The following is a 19798-nucleotide window of genomic DNA, read 5'->3' as shown; positions in this document are numbered from 1 at the left end:
CCGGTACGGAGCAGAATTACTAAGTATGAGAAAAGTCCCGGTTAATTCTCATTTCGGATAGCAGGTTCTCTGCATGAGACTGGAAACTGCAAGTCATGACTCATAAACTCTGATGACCGTTGTAGTGGAGAAGTGTTTTATTTCAGGTAGCAGCTGTAATTGTGAGCATTATTTAGAGGAGTCTCGGGCTTCAAAGAGTAAATAGTCGATAAACTGGGTACTCACACAGACCCTGAACCTATACGAATTTGAAGGCCTGACCTTTGATATTTTAGATCCCTTGGCAGTTTAAATTACGGAGCGCTGTCTGCCCCTGGATTCAGTGCGAATAGAACAAAGGAACATCGTAAAAATAACAGAGAATCTTCTACCAGTTCGATGTTGTATTCAGGATGCAAACACGGGTTATATTCTCCCTATTTCTGGTGATTTAGTACTCAAACTTGACGTTTTCATGAGTGTACTTAGTCCCTTAAACTGCCAGGTAGTGTATTTTATGTCTAGGCTTGTGACTAGCAGCACAATCTATTTACTATTGATTACTAATAAAACTATTTGAAGTAAGTGTCCGTGGACGCAAATGTCTGGTTTGAAAGGACTCAAATTTTGAAATAGCTGATTCGATTCCTCGAAATGGAGTCGGCATTTAGACCTTTGTTTTATATAAAGTACGATAGTTGGTGAAATCATTATATACAGCATAACCGCCAAGAAAAAACAGTGTCGAGTCGCATTCTTAGCCAATTAAAGCCGTATACACTGCCATTGTGACGTGAATATGTCATGCAACTCTCAACGGCTACATACAGATTGCGCTCTAAAAATTTGTGGATTGTAACATCTGCTAAGACGGAGTTATACCGCGTTACTGACTGCACGTTTGTCAATTCAGCTCAACCATTCGGATCGTTGATTTAAGTGGAACCACTAGTTCGTTTCTGCTACATTGTACACAACCAGGTAATCACTGTAATTTAGTATTTATTGTTTATTTAGTCTGTCCAGTCCAAATTATGAAAATCTTTATAAATATGCTTACATAAATATACCTTTCAGGGAGCTTTCAATAAAATTTGTATTTCTTTCATCGTTTATAACCGCACTAATGTTGTGGACCTGTTATAAAAGTGAAAAATAACAACATTCGAGTTCTGGACAACTCATGAAGTAAATTTTCTTAACGCACAAGCTTCTAGTTGTACATATATCGTGTTATTAATATCATATTTATTCATCAAAAATTTATAATAGAGTAAAGTTCACTGCAGCTCGCGGACTGGTACGTTGGACAAGTCTACAAATGGCCTAAGATAAAAATTATAGTGGAATCGAGTGTTATTAGTGCTGCAGTTGTATTAATATAATTAATTCCGCTACTAGAAATATTTTTGGAACACATTATTACTAAAAAATTGTTTACGTTACATTTTTTAAACTAAAAATATTGCAGTCGCATTGTTTAATTATGTATAATTTACAACTACTTAAGGAGTGGCACGCAGTGTAGATACTTAATGCATGCAGTGTTTTGGTGGGTAAGCAAGAAGGAAAGAGACCAATAGGAAGACCTAGACGTAGGTGGGAGGATAATGCATCTTAGATAAATAGGATGGGGTGGTATGGACTAGATTCATTTGGCTCAGGTAGGGGCCAGTGGTGGGCTATTGTGAACACGGTGATGAACCTTTGGATTCCATAAAATATTGGGAATTTCTTGAGTGGCTGAGCGACTGTTAGCTTCTCATGAAGGACTTGGCACCATGGAGTATAAGCATTAAATTCCGTTCAGTTGGACCATTAAAAATAAATTAGTGACACTTGGTTTCATCGTGTGTCATTCGCGAGCAAACAGGTTTTGCAATTAATAACGCCTTTAGATTTCCAGTGATTTTACATTTTAATCAAAACTGGACGTGTCAACAAATTTGAGTAAAACTCCCTTCTATCAGATTTCATAAAAATCAGTTTACCAGTTCTCGACTTGTTACTTGCGGACAGACATGACAAGCTTTTGGTATATTTTTTTTTCAATTTCTCGTTATGAACGAGTCAAACACACACGAGTATTTGTTCATACGCAAGTCTCTGGAAAAAAAATACGCGTGACCTGACAGCGCGTATCGTAAACTGAGCAGTAGAATCGTGTTTGGATATATGTTCCATCAAAATGGACCTTGTGCTAAATGATAAGTACAGGTTATTCCATTTAAAACGCAATCCTAATTACTACACATGAACCCCTTGACACAAACTGATGGCAACATTGAATTTTCACAGCTGTATCCCATTGTTACAGTTGATAACACTGCTTGAAATCGCTACTGCCGTAGTTTCAGCCATTTTGTCTCTCAGTGACAACTTGTTAAACACTTTCTATGTGCTGCGAAATGTTACCAGTCGGCATATTTTTGTCTTTTTCGTCACTTCTTTGTCAGGATACGCGAACATCAGGAAACAATTTCGATTTGAAATAATAATCTAGAACGAACACACTTTCTGCTCGTGAATACGCCATGTTCGAACCTGCACAGTTGTTTTCAGCAACTACTACGATTACAAGGGTGACCTGGACCTTAGTGTCACGGGGGAGTACTACAAGCGGGTGGGCCTGCTTCTGATTTAATTTTTGTATCGTAATACGTAATTGCTATTGGGTTTTGTTTTAAATGAACCACTTTGAGCCAACTTGAAACTCACACAACACAAGCTGTTGTAATGAAATAATTGAGTTAGGCCAATGCGCGTAGATTTGAAAACTGGTAGCTGTAAAGGAGGGGGAGGTTTTATATCAATGACATTGCCCTTCGAAGAATGTCAGTAAACAATTTTTTTATTTCGTTTGTGTCTGATGGTAGTTTCCACTAATCTGCTTATGCAAACAGTTGTTCCTATTGAACCCTGACAAAAGCCTGATCACAATGTCAAACTATAAACGGCTATTATTAATAATATTAGCATAACGTGAAATATCTGTCATAGAAATTACGGAATAATCAACTACAAAAAAAAAGAAAACTTGACGCCAGAGTCATAAGTGTATGATGTGAAAGTGACCATCGGCATTGTATGCGATCGGGTATAATTTTGTGGCCAACAAACTTTCGTAAGAAAGAAACTTGATGATAAATATATGTGGTATTAAACATCTACCTCATTACAATGGTAAGTGACTTTTTGTCGTGATGTGTGTTTGACGATATGTATAAGAAAATGTAATTTACACGTGAAAATTAAGATATATGACGAGCCTGTTTTTACAAAGAGGAAATTCACAAGACAGAATTTCGTGTTGCTTTATATAAAAATGTTGTTCCAATCCATAACATTTTTAAACATGCTAATGTACAGAATGAGACATTAGTTTAAACTACTTTGAAACTCACAGGTGTGTAGTTTTAAAAATGAAAGTGTTGGCAGAGTCTCAGACAAGACTCCAGCTAGCAAGAAATGTACACAAATCATGATACCATGCTGTTATTGTTACTTATTGATAACTGTACACTTTTTCACATAGAATTCAATGATAAGCATGTTGGTATACTTAAAGAAGCTGATGCTTCTGAGTTACAGCTGTCAGAAATGAAACAAGCTTATTATATTTATAGAATGTGTAAACATATGTTTCATATCTTTCAACCTGTATGATAATTAAGTAAACAAAGAGGAGACATATAGTGATGAAGCATTTGAAGTTTGAATTGCAGCTACCTTTCCAAGAACTCTTAGCACAGATGTTAAGTTCTCGACTGCAGTGGCTCGGCAATCGTGTGGTGGCCGCCCATGTCCGTCTACATGTTGCTTGTCAACATTTCTGTTATGGTAATTGTAGTATATGAACAAATAATTACCATTTGTAGAACAAAAATTGTAATTTTGTTTGAATATTCATTTGTTTTTTTGGTTGGTGCATGTATACCACATTTATTAGATCTTAGTTCGAGTTTTGTTTGCAGTATTTGAGATTTCTTTTTATTGACAAGATTGTGCATTGCAGATTTTTTGAAGTTCTTCCCAGTCCTACGTAAAATATTGCTGTTCATTTTCTGAATCAATCTTTTGCATAGATGGACCCCACATTCTTGTAGCATATTTTATCATTGGTTGTTTATGAAATAATACATAAAGTTTTATTCTTTAAAAAAAATCAGAACAAATAATTTGACCATTTCTTTATTAAATTCATGGAAGTTTTAATTTTGTCATGAATTTGTTGTTTAGGTCTCAAAACATCTCCAAAGGAAGTGATCTATTCTTCTGCTGACATAACCTCAAAAGAAGTGTTTGATAGAGAAGAAAAGTATGGTGCCCATAATTACCATCCTCTCCCCGTAGCTCTTTGTCGTGGGCAAGGTGTGCTGCAGATTTTGAACTTAAAACTGAATTGAGTGATTTTTAAGAATCCTAGATTGTTAAGAAATAAATTTAGATGTTGTGATTTGTGGAGATGAATCTTGAATTCTAGTACACATGATACTCATTTGTCTAACAAGGTTTAGTTACACCTTAAATTCACTCAGTATATTGTAAGTTCTTGCATTTTTGATACTAATCATATTATTCCCAGAAATTCCTTAAGTATTACAAATGTGACTCAGTACATGAGTGAAAATTTAAAAAAAGAAATGCTGTGTGATATTATAGATGGTCATAATAGGAAACAGTGGTATGACCAAAGGACAATGCACCAAGTCTGATTATGTGCTGACCTGTGTTACACCAGATTTCTGTACCATGACTTTACTTATCAGCACAATAGTGGTATTAGTTGTTTGCTTTCTTGTATGGTTGATATTGGCTGACATCCAGATCATAGGTCATCTTCATTGCTTTCATGTACTTCCATCTGTTCTATATTTATCAACCTTTATCTCGCAGAGAGGTTATAATCTTCAGTCTTTGCTCTCTTATCAATTTTACTTGTATAATCAAGCTTCTGGAAGCATACTCATAAAATTTAGCATTTATCTGAGAATTTCAAATGGTACTTCTGATAAAGTACAAGTTACAAGAAATTATATGCATATAATATGAACAATTTTGGTTGTAAAACCAACTCACCTTGTTGATGTTCAGATATTTATTATACAAGGCTACAAAGTAACCGTCATGTTTTCTTGAGCATTTACAAAACTGTAGTAATAAGCCTACTGGGAAGACCTAGGTGTAAATGGGAGAATAATGTTAAAATTTATTAGAAGAAATAGTGCATGAAGATGTGGTCTGGATTCATCTGGCTCAAGAAAGTCTGTGCATTATCGACACAATAATGAAACTCCAGTATCCATACAGGTTGTGGAATTTCTTGGATAGCTCAGCAACTATTAGATTCTCAAAGACTGTTTTTCATTCTTATTTACAATATTATGTATGCTACATGCTTCGCAGAATCCCGTTCAAATGGTACATAATTATGTCCAACTAAGTCTTTGGATGTTTCTGCTTGGATCGTACATGTATAAAATGAAGTTTAAAATTATAAAAAAATTATTTTATTGTTGTATTTGAAATTTATTTTTTTTATTATTATTTAGGTGTATTCATGTGGGATGTAGACGGAAAGAAATACTATGACTTTCTGAGTGCATATTCAGCTGTAAACCAAGGTCACTGTCATCCCAAGATTGTGTCCGCTTTGAAGCAACAAGTTGAAATGCTCACCCTCACATCTCGTGCCTTCTATTCAGATGTTCTTGGAGAGTATGAGGAATTTATTACCCGCTTGTTTGGCTATGACAAAGTGTTACCTATGAATACAGGTAATATTCTTCTTGATAAATACTACATACATTTTTAGAGTCGTTATGAACCACTCCAGCAACTTCAGTTATTAAAATTGTATTTTTTAAATCATATTGTCGTCATAATGAAATTAAAGCTGTTTGATGTGGTGCTCTCTGAATTTATGTAATAAGTGCCCTCAAAATTGCAATGTCATGGCTCCCCCCCACCCCACCAATTTAAAAATTAATTAAAATTGATATAGGGCATGAGGATTTGAAATGGGTTCATCTGGCCCAAAATAGGGCACACTAGTAGGCTTATGTGAGAATGATAATGGAACTTCAGATTCCAAAACAGATGAGGAATTTATTGGTCAGCTGAGTGACTATCAGCTTCTCAAGGACTCTGCTTCATGGAGTTAATTAGTTCAGAAAATTGATTGTGTTTGTTCCACTAGTATTAAAACATTTAAATTGTTTCTACAAAAGATGGAAACTATTTCTCAGTAATTGGCTCTTACTGTTATCAATAAAACACTGATTTAAACCAATAACCAATTATATTTCTGCGCACTGTTAAGCTAAAATAAAATTATATATCTCACGAACAAAACTGAGGTGGTGATAAAGATTAAGTGAAACACTAGGTAGGGTATGGGTTCATATTATCAATGAATGAATTTGCCGAGAGAATTTTTATATGAGTCAGAAAGCTGAAGAGCTGCTGGGTTAAACATAGGATGTAAGAACCACCAGTGATATAAATTTAACGGAACAGAACAGCACAAGAACGAAGCACTTTTGAAACTAAACGGAATATTCCTAACAAAGTCCAGATGTTACAAAACTGGAATTTTAAGATAATTAATTTTAGTCCAGCTGGAGAATAAACGAAATTCAGTTGCGCATACTTGACGGACAAAAATAAATTACGGAATTTCAAACAATTATTTATTCGTTGCTGTAGGTGTAGCAATGAATCCAACTATATTGTTCTTTCCACCTTTTTAAATTTTCTTTGCCACTTGTTTACACTTCCATTGTCCAGACAGTAATTTTCCAAGAATATGGGCTAGGGTTTATTTCTTGGCCACAGTCTACTTTTGGGGTTCTGTCATGGACATCACCTATTCAATAGAGCTAATCATTCTAGAGGAAATTAAAGATAAAAATCAAGAATTCAGTCCAGTATCTATCTATAAATGCTGATGTGAGCCTGGCGAGACCTGAATTACAAGAGGAACACATATTGAACTCATAAAACAGAACAATACAAAAATTTTTGTAGAGGTGAGAGAACAACAGTAAATAAATAATTCATGCTAGAAGTTGTGGGATTTCTTTTCGTTCATAGTGTATTTAAGCCTACGTGCTAGTGTTCAGTAATTTATTTATTCACAGACCTGTTAACTTCTTTCCAGGTGTGGAAGGTGGCGAGACAGCGTGTAAGCTTGCCAGAAAATGGGGTTATGCTAAGAAAAAGATACCAAAGAATGAAGCAAAAATTGTGTTCGCTGAAGGTAACTTCTGGGGTCGAACACTTGCCGCCATTTCCAGTTCTACTGATCCTAGCAGCTATGAAGGTTTTGGTCCATTCATGCCTGGTTTTGTCATCATACCTTACAATAACCTCGATGCTTTAGATGCAAGTTTTGTTCTTTCATACGTATATTATTATTACTTTGTAAAATTGTATGGTGGCTGAGACATGAGTGATACCATAAAGCATGAAAATAGCTGTCTTCTGGCTCTGTCTTGTCCATTGTACTCCGTCTACCACAAACTTTTTGTGCACATCATATTCATCACCGTGATAAAAGCAATAAGCATCTCTGAAACGTAGCTCAGAATCTACCAGATTACATGGTGCTTCATCCCAGAAGACAGCCATTTTCATTATGGTTATTAGTTGTTTCTTGGTTTATCTGATGGCACTTTCTTTACTTTATAGATGATGAGATATCTCGGTCGTTATATCCTGTTACCATTCAGATTATGTAACTCGTAGACCATCACTAAATATCAGGAGTGGTTCTTGTATTCAGAGTAGTGGGGACCATCCCCACCAGGATTTTGTAAACTCTGCTAAAATGTTTTGTTGTTCTGTCTAAATAGTTACACCTAGAAGTTCCCATACAAATATGTATACCTTTTTAATAACGCTCAAAAAATAAGCGTTCTCGTGCATATGATGTAGTATATTTTAGGTTCTTATTATTATTGTTCCACTACCAACAGTATGCATACTAATATACTAGTACAATGTAGGATTTGAGGTTTTCACAGCGGTGAGTATGAAGATTTCCGTCTTGTGGGTTGTTGCGCTGTGTAGTCTGGTCGATGTTAACCAACGTTTCAGAGGTCATACTGAATGTTCATCGCCCTGATGACGGAGGCAGTATGACCTCTGAAACGTTGGTAAACATCGACCAGACTACACAGCGCAACAACCCAGAAGACGGAAATCTTCATACTAGTACAAGTATACTGATGATTTTTAAGTGTTTTTCATTCTGTAACATAAGAAAAGAACATGATTAAGGCCTGAACATGTCTGTAGGCCACATTTTCAGAAATGCAAGAATGACATGGGATAACATTAGTGCAACGATGACCTACGTGATGTTATATGAAGAAAACCTTTGAAATGTCAGTGTATTCCTAAGAGGACATCTTTCCAATCCTCCCTGTACTTCTGTTAGTTATGTATGACAGCTTTTAGAACTGGAATGGTGAGTAAAAATCTACCATTGTACAATAGGACCATGAATCCAAATTATAGGAATCTCTAAAGGACCCTACAGTCTGTGCTTTCATGGTTGAGCCCATCCAAGGAGAAGCAGGTGTAGTCGTGCCAGACGATGGATATTTACGTGGGGTTCGGGAACTCTGCAGCAAGTATCAGGTGTTATGGATAGCTGATGAGGTACAGACTGGACTCGGACGCACTGGGAAGATGTTGGCGGTCGATCATGAGAATGTTCAACCTGATATCTTAGTTCTTGGCAAAGCATTATCTGGAGGGGTTTTTCCTGTGAGTATACCACTTTTATGAGTTATTTATATTCCAGATACACATGTGGAAGAATTAAATTAACATATGTCTTTTATAATTAATGGTGACAGTGAACTGGCTTAGGACAGGACCGAGTCATGGGCTCTTGTGATGACAGTGATGAACTTTCAGATTCCGTAAGAACTGGAAATGTCTTAATTAGCTGAATGACTATAATCTGCTTAAGGAAGACTGTATTATACCACGGAGTTGGTGAGGCATGTGACCCTTCCAGGTTATCTCTGCCTTTGCAAGGAAAAGTTTGTAACTTGCCATTTTCTGTAATCTCCACTGCCTCGGAAGTAGCAAAAAGTGACAAACAGAAGCGGTATATGTGTAACGTGCCTCAGTTAGCTCTATTGTGAATTTAAAACGTACAATATATGTGTTTTTTCTTTAGGTGTCAGCAGTACTGGCAAATGATGAGGTGATGTTATGTATCAAGCCAGGAGAACATGGCTCCACCTATGGAGGCAATCCTCTTGGAAGCAAAGTGGCAATAGCTGCTCTGAAAGTTCTGGAAGAAGAAAATTTGGCACAAAATGCAGAGAAGCTTGGCACTATATTCCGCTCAGAACTCTCTCAGCTGCCACACGATATCATTTCCTGTGTCAGAGGGAAAGGCCTACTAAATGCAATTGTCATTAACAAAGGTATTGTTGGCTCTCCATTAAAGTTCATACAAATTTTACAAACTATCCTGCTTCCTCTTTTCCTTCATTAAGAGCATGGCCCTAAAGAAGTTGTTGAAAACAGTGAAATCCCAATTTTATGTTTCTGTATCTATGGTTTTACCCCATTTTGTATTTGAGTGCAATGTGTGAATTTGAAGCCACAAGAAATATGTAAAGTCTTTTCCCCTCTTGCTGATTACTGAAGTCACTTCCTTCTCTGCCATCACTGCTTGTTAAAACCAAACAGATCGATGAGACATTCTTTTCTGAGCTAACCGTGGAGTTGGAAATTATATTATTCTGACAAATAATACATCCTTCTTGTTACAGTTGTACTTTACACTATTTATTCCACCTTATAGTCACATCATGCAAATTCTACATTTTACGCATTCTTATGACAAAGGGAGTAACTACGTGGAGCCCTTCTTGAAAAGCTAATAGTCACTCTGGTAGTCGGTCCCTATCCTGAGCCACATGAATCCAATCCACATCCTCTCACCTTATTCTAAAAGTAATTTTAATATGATATTCCAGTCCATACCTAGTCTTCTGGCTTGCCAACCAAAATTTCATACGTATTTCTAACCTCTCCCATAAGCAGGCTCCACAAAACCTCATTCTTCTTGATTTCATTTCATTGGAAAATTCTGTGATGGAACTCCTCATTAAAAATTGTAATAATCACTGCAATAAATAATTAAGGATACATGAAGAATTGACAAATGACAACTTGAACATTTTGCAGAGTTTGATGTATGGAAAGTATGTGTAAAGCTGATGGAAAATGGACTGTTGGCAAAGCCTACACATGGAGACATAATCAGACTGGCTCCACCCCTTGTCATCACGGAAGATCAACTGTATGATGCAATCAGAGTCATCAAGGACACTGTCCTGTCTTTCAAGCAGTAGAACTGTTCAGTGATCAAGCTACAATACCTTAATGCTAAAACACTGAAGAGGACATACAACGATGACTTTCACTAGCGAGAATCAGGCTAGATACTCCAACCCTTCTCCAATACTGTCCCTTCATATCCCGCGCTGGTACAGAAAAAAAAAGAATGGCATCAATCTGGCACTGCTAGTTCAGTCGGCCCTCGCCCCAGTCCCGACGTCACCCCCGTTAACCTCATGGGACATAAGAGCCGCCTGGGTCGGCTCAGGTGAAAGAAGGTTGTGAAACACTGCTTTAGATGAAACTACAGTTTCCAGTTTTATGAATCTGACATGCCTTAGGGATGTTAATTCTTACCACCTTGTCTTAATGTATCTTTTTTCACCATTTCTCCAATTTAAGATCAAATTTTTACAGACTAGGTAAGCATGAGTTGACATTTATATTTAGAATCTCAGAGCAGAAAATCATCTCCACATGTGACGGGATTAAGGATGCTCTCCATTGTGTATCAGCTGATGTGTCTTCAGATGACTCCTCCAACTGAACGATTTATTACACACATCGCATACGTATGGATGCTGTCCACTTTGTGTGCTTTGATGAATCTTCGCATCACTCATCAGAGTGAATGATTTACCACAAGAATCAGAAGTACCTGTGTGGTTCTCTCCATGCTTAATTTGATGTTCATTCAGAGGACTCTTGTGAAGGAAAATGGAACATTATTAAAATAAACATAATAGAAAGAATAAAGAACTTTAAAAAAGGTGTAAATGATGTCAATCACTATTACATTATAAGAATTGTCATCCTCTGAATCCCATTACACAACCAGAATTTAGTGGAAAGTGTGGTATAAACGCTGCAAGATTTTTTGCATGTATATCAGGTCATAAGAGTAATTAATTGTGGTATTTAATGACATTCTGGAGCCCTTGAGCATATGAGGAACTGACAGTAGGGTCAGTTGAAGCATTGCAGTCTAAACCTTCTGTACCACAGCACAACAGCTGATGGCTAGCAGTGGTCTGACCCCACTGTCACACCACTCCACCCATGTGTAGAAAAACGTTTGTAGATTGTACTTTATTTCCTTCATAACTTTGTTACACTCTGTACTTTCACAGAGAGGTGTTAAGAAATTATAAAATTCAACTCACTCCCACAGGTTAACAATTTCAGGCCACATACCACATAATCAAAAATATCTTAATGATATCTCTGACAGCTCATTGGAGTTATCAAAGAAACTAAGTAATCTGCTCTACTGGGGACACAACATGGATATGTTTCTGAGATATACTGCAGCCCCAGGAATTCAAACAGGTATTGAAGAACTGGGTGGAGATTAGTCTACTGTACAGAAACTGTCACCCATAATAAAAGTGTAGTAGAAAAAGCAGACCAAATTATTTTATTTCTAAGTGAAGGAAACAGTGACAAGTCAATTTTATTTTGCTACTGGTACATTACTTCGCACACTACGTGCTCATAGTGACAAATATGTGAATAGGAGTTTTAACAGTCTGAATGTACGAGGAACATGTAACACAAACTTAGTGTTTACAAGGATCGTTGTTGGCCACAGATGATTAAAGTATGCCAATGCTCTTGATTTATCAATACAAAGATAATACCAACTACGTTCAGTTATCTTCATCCGCAGTTCCGGATATGTGTAAACTGCCTAAGCGACAGCTCAGAGCTAGGCAATTTTAGAGGCCTCAAAAATATTAAGAATGTTCTAGAAGCCCCATAAATGCAGATATTTGATTGATGTACTGTTTTTGATCTTTAGCACCAAGAAAGTTGAATGTGCGTTGAAAACACACTATGCATCCAACATAATCAGTCACCCCATGCACAGCTGACCTGTTGTAATCCCGTGAGTCAGGAATTATAACATTCGTGTGCAAATATGGAATATTAGATTCTAATGTATTGGTGTGGAATTCTGAGCCAATTAAATTGTCTTGTAACCTTGAAAATTTACAATTGTGTACAGAACATCAACACCTCTGTTTCATGTTACCAAACATTACTCAAGATCAATTCACATTGTCACAAAAATCGGAATTGGCCATCTTGATAATTGTGCCGTGTTAAGATGACGTCATTTCCAGGCGTGGTGAAGATGGTGTTTCGTATGCATGTCGGCCGAAACGATAGTGAAGAAATGTGTATTTGTAGAAGCAATTAATTTAATTTGTATTCTAATGGCGAAGTGCAGCAGACTTTGTCGTGGCAATATCTACAGTCTCCTGAAGATGAGCAAAGGATCTTCTTCACGTGAAAGTAAGTTTCACGTACCATAGCATTAACGTGATTAGACACCTTTCACTGTTGAAAGATTATTATCATAATTTGTTAATAAATAGCTATCAGTAAACTTATGCTCATATAAATATATTGTATGTAGTTGGTAGTATTAAATATACCATTGTCAAACGACCTTTAATAACCCAGACTTGCCATCAGAATTTTTAACTTTTAAAACTAATCAAGGCATTTCATTTTTGTAAACGACTCCATTGACATTTTCCGTCATGTATCAGTTTCGGTGTGCCTTAAGTAGGTTCAAAATTGTATGTGAGATTTTTGATAGCATTGATGCTAAGGTCGTTAATTTGAATGTTGTAAGCAGATGACACATGACATTAATATGTCAAGGTTAAGATAGTGGTGATCATTTGATTTTTCAACAGAGGTGTTTAGTTTTTTGGAAACAGATTTTATAATCTTTATGAGCTAATGTGTACTGTTCATGAGGGAGAAGTATATTTAATTTCTCAGGCATGTGTATTTAAGTATAATCCAGTTGCATATGTTACATTTATATTGACATATGAAATGCCTTGTGGTAAATTTGGGTTATGCTATTTCAGAAGTGTGTGATCATCTGATTTTAAGCTTCCAAAGCCAAAACATTAGGTGTGCCTTAATGTGTAAGGAATAGTGGACAGTGGAATGTCTGCCCCTCGTATTATACATAGCTTTGCATGTCATGCTTACATCCTTGTGGAATTGGCATTATCGGAATGAAATCTATATTGGATGTGTCATGCATAGCACTTACTATATCAAAACAGATTTTGGATGCTTGGTTCTTAAAATCTAATTTTTTACCTCTGGGGACATTGGTAATCACCTTTCTCTGATTCAGAGATGGGCAAAACATCACCAAGGTTTTGAAGTTTTTCTCCTGTTTGTCCATTCTTGCATTGTAATGTGCAAATAATAGTTTACAAGTTTAATTAATACTGCTTCAGTTTCCATGTTTGTGTTTTTGTGTCACACAAGTTCATATTAATAAATATTTTTTTAAATGTTGATGGTTTAAAATCATTGTTGGTTGGAGTACTACATTTTTAATAATTTCTTTACAAATTATATTTTATCTTTATATATGTGAAACATTTGCTGTCATGCCCTAGTTTGAACCCGAGTATGTCTGGATAGTAAATCTGCCTGACTCAAAGATAACTGTTAATAAAACATTAGCTGATTTGTCTTTGAACTACAGCGTTTGTAAACACACTTGCCATTACTGTCATCATAAGTATTGACATCAAAATTTAAGTTGCTGTCTGCAGTTAGTCCATTAACATCGACTGAGATGCCACCAATCTTGGCACCTTCAATCTAAGTTCTCTTAATTTGAAATACCAGATTTCACACCCATACAAAACAGAATGCAGAATTATGGCATGGATTTTTATAATTTAAGAGCCAGTGTAGCCCAGTCATAGTGTCTGGCTATGGGCTAGATGACCAGACTTCAATTCCTAGCAGGAGGAAATTATTTGTATTCTAACCTCTGCATCCAGATCAGCTCTGGGGCCTATCATGTCTCCCGTCCAATAAGTGTGATGGGCAAAGTGTTGCTGGCAAATGATACTGACCACTTATGCCCATCTAATGCCAAGGTTATGAATGAGTAGGAGTTCTTCTCATCCCAAGCACATCCATAGCATATAGTGGAACAGCTTTATTTTACTGTACTTTATATAGTTTACTCTATAAATTTTAAAAGCAGATGGGAAGATGATTCTGAACTGAATAGTAAATTTATCTTATATGAATTTCTTCATAAATGAAATTTTGATTTATTTCTGTCATTTCCAAATAGTCTTTTTTGATGTTGATGCATTTTCAAGGGACTTTTTATTGCGCTTTTCCTACTGTAGGAGAATGTGGTAAAACTGGATGTTACCTTCGATGCTAAAATGTTATGTATAAAGGGCATTTAAATTATTGGTCAACCAATGACTGATTGTTGATTGGGGATGAGGGTGCTGCTGTGTATCATATCTACTCATGAGGTCTACCGGAGGTAGGTGACAGAGGATAGTTGTCTCATGTATGTACTCATGTTTACCAATACATTGTTACCAGTGTTTCAGGTTGAAGTAACTTTGTTATTGTTTGAAACAAAACATATTTCATTAAGTTCCAAAATCTTATAGAGAAAATAATTATATTTTATTAGGGTTTTAAAGATGTGGATTCTACTGATTCATCTGAGAACTTATTATCAGATGATTTTTTTCTGAAATTTACCTTGAATGTTATGTCATTGTTAATGCAATAACTGATGATTCTTTGTAATTTATGTGTGAAGCTTATGGAGTGACATTTTAGCATGCTTACAAGTAGTACTAATGTCGTTAAGACCAGAAAGATTTAATTGTTGTTAAAATTCGCCTGGCTGATAGCAATGTTAACATTTAATTTTGTCACATAAAGTGGAGTGTTTTCCTTCTTCTATGAGCACTGCGGACCCATGTGTTTGTTATGCCTCAAGTTGAGAGATAAAAGTGAATATGCAGCCATCTAAGTTCCATGCCTTTGGTGGGAGGAAGTCAGTAAAGTGACATGGTTAATTCTGTTTGTTTCAGGAGGATGAAAATCAAGGTTGATAATTGCCAAAGAAGATAAATTTTAGTTTCTTCTTGGTCTGAATGTGATGAAAATGTGACATCTTTACTTTCTATTTGTTGCTTTTTTTGGTACCAGTGTAATTAAAGCATGTATTATACATGGCCCCAAAGGATTTTTTTACATATATTTTTGTTGGAGAAATTTGTTAAACTTATTTCTGTTGTCACGTGAAGTAACAATGGCATTATCCACATTTTGTGGTTTGGGGCAGGACCAGTTTAGTACTCGCAATATGTATCTGCTACATCAGATGTGTTTAGGTACTAGAACATGGTGATTTATGGTTCCTTTTATAATAGTGAAATATTAAGTGAAGTTCTTGAAAATGTCATTCCTAAGTAACTTAAAGAAGGTTCTCCACTTGGGTGGAGCCAATGAAGCAAAGAAAAAGAAGGTGTTCAATAATATTAAGATGGACTGTAATCCTGAGGATTTCTGGGAAATGGTTGGTGAACTGGGAGATGGTGCATTTGGAAAGGTGTATAAGGTAAGCATATGATTATTTTGTAACATTACAAGGAATAGTTTGGCCTTTTCAGAGTAAACCTACCCAGAAACATTATTAATGGTGTGTAAAGTGTTTTGTAACAAATATTCATGTGTTATTTAAGAATGCCATTATCCATTTCTGAGGTAGGCTTGGTTTTGTAGTACTTTTTCATTACTGCTCTGTAGAATATAAAATAATGCCTAATCTTCATGAGAACTTTACAGGCTCAAAATCTTCAGAATGGACATTTTGCAGCAGCTAAGATGTGTGCCCTTGAAGGAGAAGACGATCTTTCAGATTTCATGATAGAAATAGATATTCTTTCTGAATGCAAGCACCCAAATATAGTTGATCTTCATGAAGCTTTCTTCAATGATGGCAAACTTTGGGTAAGATGTGCTTTTGTATCCTCAAAGTGTCCATATATACATGCAGTATTTTATTTAATTTTTGTGTATGCAAGTAGTCATTTGAGCTGGTAACCAAGCATTGCATTTTGACGGTCCCACATTCAGTTCGGCATCCTGTGTTGATCTTGTCAAGGGATTTATGTCATAAGGGACCATAGTAGAGCATTCTATGGTGATGGGTTTTCAGGTTTGCTGATAGGGTGTTCCTTGAACCGTAATAGACTGTGCTACTGAAGGAATAATACTAAAGAACAAGTGGCAGCGCTGTCAAACGTATATTTCTGTGCCAATAATGTGTGTATGTTTTCTGTGTGTCTGCAGCACATCTTAGTGTATTATGTTTGTGTTTCCAGATGCTGATTGAATACTGTGATGGTGGTGCCCTAGATTCTATAATGGTGGAGCTTGAGAAACCGTTGACAGAGCCCCAGATTGCCTTTGTATGCCAGCAGATGTGCATGGGCCTTGAGTTCCTGCATCAAAGCAAAGTTATCCACCGAGACCTCAAAGCTGGCAACGTTCTTCTCACTATGACTGGAGGAGTCAAATTAGGTAAGAGATAATGCTCTCCAACAGCGTACTTACTCAGTAGCGTAATGGTAAAGAGGCAGACAGTCTGATGGATTACATTGGCAGGTTCTGGAATATTTTGGAATATGTCACAACCTCATCATACCCTGCATAATTTTATACACATATCTTCAGTAATTTGTACTGTAACATGATATTAAGATTATACAGTATGAATGAAGATTAGCAGATGTTAAATATAAATATGGAAGGTAAATTCAACTGAAACTTGATTGGTTTCACTGCTCTCTATTCATCTACGAAGGGCGCTGAAACACTCGGAATAAAGGGATGCATTTTGAGAGAAACATTGTATTGATGTTTTCAGTTTCTACCTATGATTTCATAAAATCATCCTGCCTCGGATGGGGTTATGGTAAGTTGCTACATTGCTGTAACATTGAGGCTCCCCCCCCCCACCAAAGTGGCGCATCTGTGTGCTTCTTGTCGTGGCCCTGGTATTTACTTTCAGGTGGATAGTTATGCATCCATTTTTATATTCAGTGATTATACAGTTGAGAAAATCGTCTCTGTTGTGATACCTTGCTAGATGATGTGAAGCAATCTTCAGCTGGTTTCATTTGTCAGCTGATTTGTGCTTGTATGAAAATGGAGAGGCACATGGACCGTGGAATGCATGGATTTGCTTCGCTGGTTACATTCACTGGCTGATGTGCAGGTTACTTGGGTGGCTTGTATTAGCGGCACTTTTTAGACTCGCTAATTTTTGTCTGCAGAAGTCTCAGAATGGCCCACTGCCTCATTCTTAGCATGAGCAGAAAAGTGCACACACCATCTTAATGTGTGTCCTACTAGCACTACAACAGTTTTATGACTGACCTGTAGTGGTCTTACGTATTCAAAGTGATGCTATTTATTGTCAGCAAATAATCCTTGGGACATATTATGAGAAGGAATGGATTAATGAGTGATATCATCGAAGGCCAGGTTGAAGGAAAGAGAGGACTAGGAAGAAGATTGATACAGCTAACCGACGACCTTAAACAAGGAAAGAAGATGACGTTCCAGGAATTAAAACGAGAAGCCGAGAATAGGGACAACTGGAGAGCTCTTTTTGGGCAGAGCAATGGACCTGTCGTAAGACAGAACACTTAATAATAATAATAAAATAAAAAAAAACCCAAAAAGAATGCTGCTTTAATAATATTATGTATTGAGGAATTGGTTTTATACTTATTTACCCATCATACATCTGATTTGGCTGTAATATTTTTTTTTTTCAGCTGACTTTGGTGTGTCTGCAAAAAATAAATTTACGTTGCAGAAGCACGATACATTCATTGGGACACCTTATTGGATGGCTCCAGAAGTTGTTTTATGTGAAACATTTCGGGATAATCCATATGATTTCAAGGTAACATATTAGAATTTATACTGTGTGGTTGCCTTCTGAGTTTATGTAATATCCTCGTGTTTGTTTGGATTGTAGTTGGTATTTGTCAGAAGGCCTTTGGCCTCCTAGTCTTGACATATACTGCTAAATCTATATATATATATTTTTTTTTCAGGTTGACATTTGGTCACTTGGAATAACCTTAATTGAATTTGCTCAAATGGAACCTCCAAATCATGAAATGTCTCCAATGCGTGTTCTACTAAAGATTCAGAAGTCAGACCCTCCAAAACTGGATCAGCCCTCCAAGTGGTCGAGGGACTTCAATGACTTCATTGCGAAGTGTCTTACCAAGGATCCTAGTCAAAGGCCCACTGCTGATGATCTTTTAAAGGTAATTAATTTTTAATGCAAGTGTAAATTCTTTAATTTATATATGCTGTCTTGAACCTCATAACTGCAGGAAATCTGTGTGTTTATACGTCGTTATATGGGTGACATTGTAAACATCAGAATACAGGTATCAAGTAATATTAACACTGTTTTAAATCTGTAGAACTATTAAAATGTTATGTAGAATCATTTCATATGTATATATCATGTGGTCACTTATTTATCTTGATAAACATTGACATAAATAAGCAGGTGTATGTTACAGTGTTAATATTATTTTTGTTAATAGTTCGGTGACTCTTGTGATGAAATTTTCGTGTCAAATTTGATAATTATCAGATTTTAATCAAAACATGTTGCTGAAAATAAAGACATCGGCAATCAAGTTTGTGTGAAGTGATTGCAAATTGGAAGAGATTTAATTTTGAACATAACAGGATACAGTAGGGCACCGCTTATACGGCGGGTTAGGGACCAGACCCCCGCCGTAAAGCGAAAATCGCCGAAAAGCGGATCTTTGCCTTATTTCACTTGCAAATGCATATCAAAGCCTAATAAGATGTTACACTATCATATAGTAAGTGCACAATAGCGCTAGGCCTAAGAAAACGATATGAAATTAAAATGAATATCAGTAATAAACACATTGTCCTCAGCTTATAGTGATTGGTGAATATAAATTTGAAAATTTATATGCTTATAGTAGGAAGGATGAAGGAGATGGCGCATCTTCATCATCTGACTCTTCAACGAATCCTATTCGTTTTGGTGATGGTTCGGAAGCCATAGACATGCCTTGTTCACGAAGTTTAATCATCTCTAACTTGGCATTTAAAGTAAGAGGCTTACGACTCCTCTTTTTATCGCTACTACCCTTAGACGCCATTGTAATTACACTGTAGTAACACAAAAATATTATATAAATATACAGTTTGTAATAACTAGAAAATTGCCAGAAATACAGAGAGACAAGGAGCGCACAAAAGCTGTAAACAGACTGAATCAGCGACGAGAAAATGGCGCCGGACGCACTCCTCTGACTCAGCTGTGGAGCGCCGAAAAGCGGGGCCCTACTGTACTGCTTTATCACTTACTTTGAACTAATTCATCTAAACTGTCAGCAAATCACAGTTCAGCATCAGTGTTAAGATAAGCTGTTTTCTGAGTTTTATTGGCATTCGGACTTGCAGGTATGTACCACTCGCTGTGAGGAGCTCAAACCTCATACAGCTTTTACTTGTATTCACCAGGTTTGCAAATGAAGCCGCTGTTTGGTGTGGGAGCAGA

At 36.4% G+C, this 19798-nt stretch overlaps 2 protein-coding genes across 10 annotated transcripts in view; both read left to right on the top strand.

Annotated features, from left to right (window-relative positions):
- The first annotated feature begins 774 nt into the window (after window positions 1–774).
- Oat (Ornithine aminotransferase precursor) lies at window positions 775–11127 on the top strand. 4 transcript variants are annotated; one of them, XM_022075092.2, is made up of 8 exons: window positions 775–960; window positions 3693–3819; window positions 4219–4350; window positions 5532–5756; window positions 7142–7365; window positions 8503–8754; window positions 9176–9428; window positions 10198–11127. In XM_022075092.2, the coding sequence occupies exons 2-8, from the start codon at window positions 3732–3734 to the stop codon at window positions 10362–10364; spliced, it is 1341 nt and encodes a 446-aa protein (XP_021930784.2). In that variant the 5' UTR covers window positions 775–960; window positions 3693–3731; the 3' UTR covers window positions 10365–11127. The 4 variants fall into 4 exon arrangements, with proteins under 4 accessions (XP_021930784.2, XP_021930783.2, XP_021930781.2 ...); XM_022075091.2 differs by having other exon boundaries at window positions 776–960; window positions 3705–3819; XM_022075089.2 differs by lacking the exon at window positions 775–960 and adding an exon at window positions 2117–3162.
- Window positions 11128–12260: 1133 nt separating this feature from the next.
- Window positions 12261–19798, top strand: part of Slik (Sterile20-like kinase) — a 38605-nt gene continuing 31067 nt past the window's right edge. Inside the window, exons 1-7 of one of the 6 annotated variants that reach the window (XM_087344615.1) lie at window positions 12263–12648; window positions 14541–14686; window positions 15252–15781; window positions 16009–16173; window positions 16548–16746; window positions 18009–18139; window positions 18294–18512. In XM_087344615.1, coding sequence (XP_087200741.1) covers window positions 15620–15781; window positions 16009–16173; window positions 16548–16746; window positions 18009–18139; window positions 18294–18512 — 876 coding nt within the window. In that variant the 5' untranslated portion in view covers window positions 12263–12648; window positions 14541–14686; window positions 15252–15619. Of the gene's footprint in view, window positions 12649–14540; window positions 14687–15251; window positions 15782–16008; window positions 16174–16547; window positions 16747–18008; window positions 18140–18293; window positions 18513–19798 lie in introns of all 6 variants that reach the window. The other 5 variants (XM_087344619.1, XM_087344614.1, XM_087344616.1 and 2 more) reach the window with 5 other exon arrangements.

Source organism: Zootermopsis nevadensis, unplaced genomic scaffold, assembly GCF_977971745.1.
Source record: "Zootermopsis nevadensis isolate Lab colony 2312 unplaced genomic scaffold, Znev_1.0 Znev_ptg000008l, whole genome shotgun sequence".
Taxonomy (NCBI): Eukaryota; Metazoa; Arthropoda; class Insecta; order Blattodea; family Termopsidae; genus Zootermopsis; species Zootermopsis nevadensis.
This window is presented reverse-complemented; position numbering and strand designations above follow the sequence as displayed.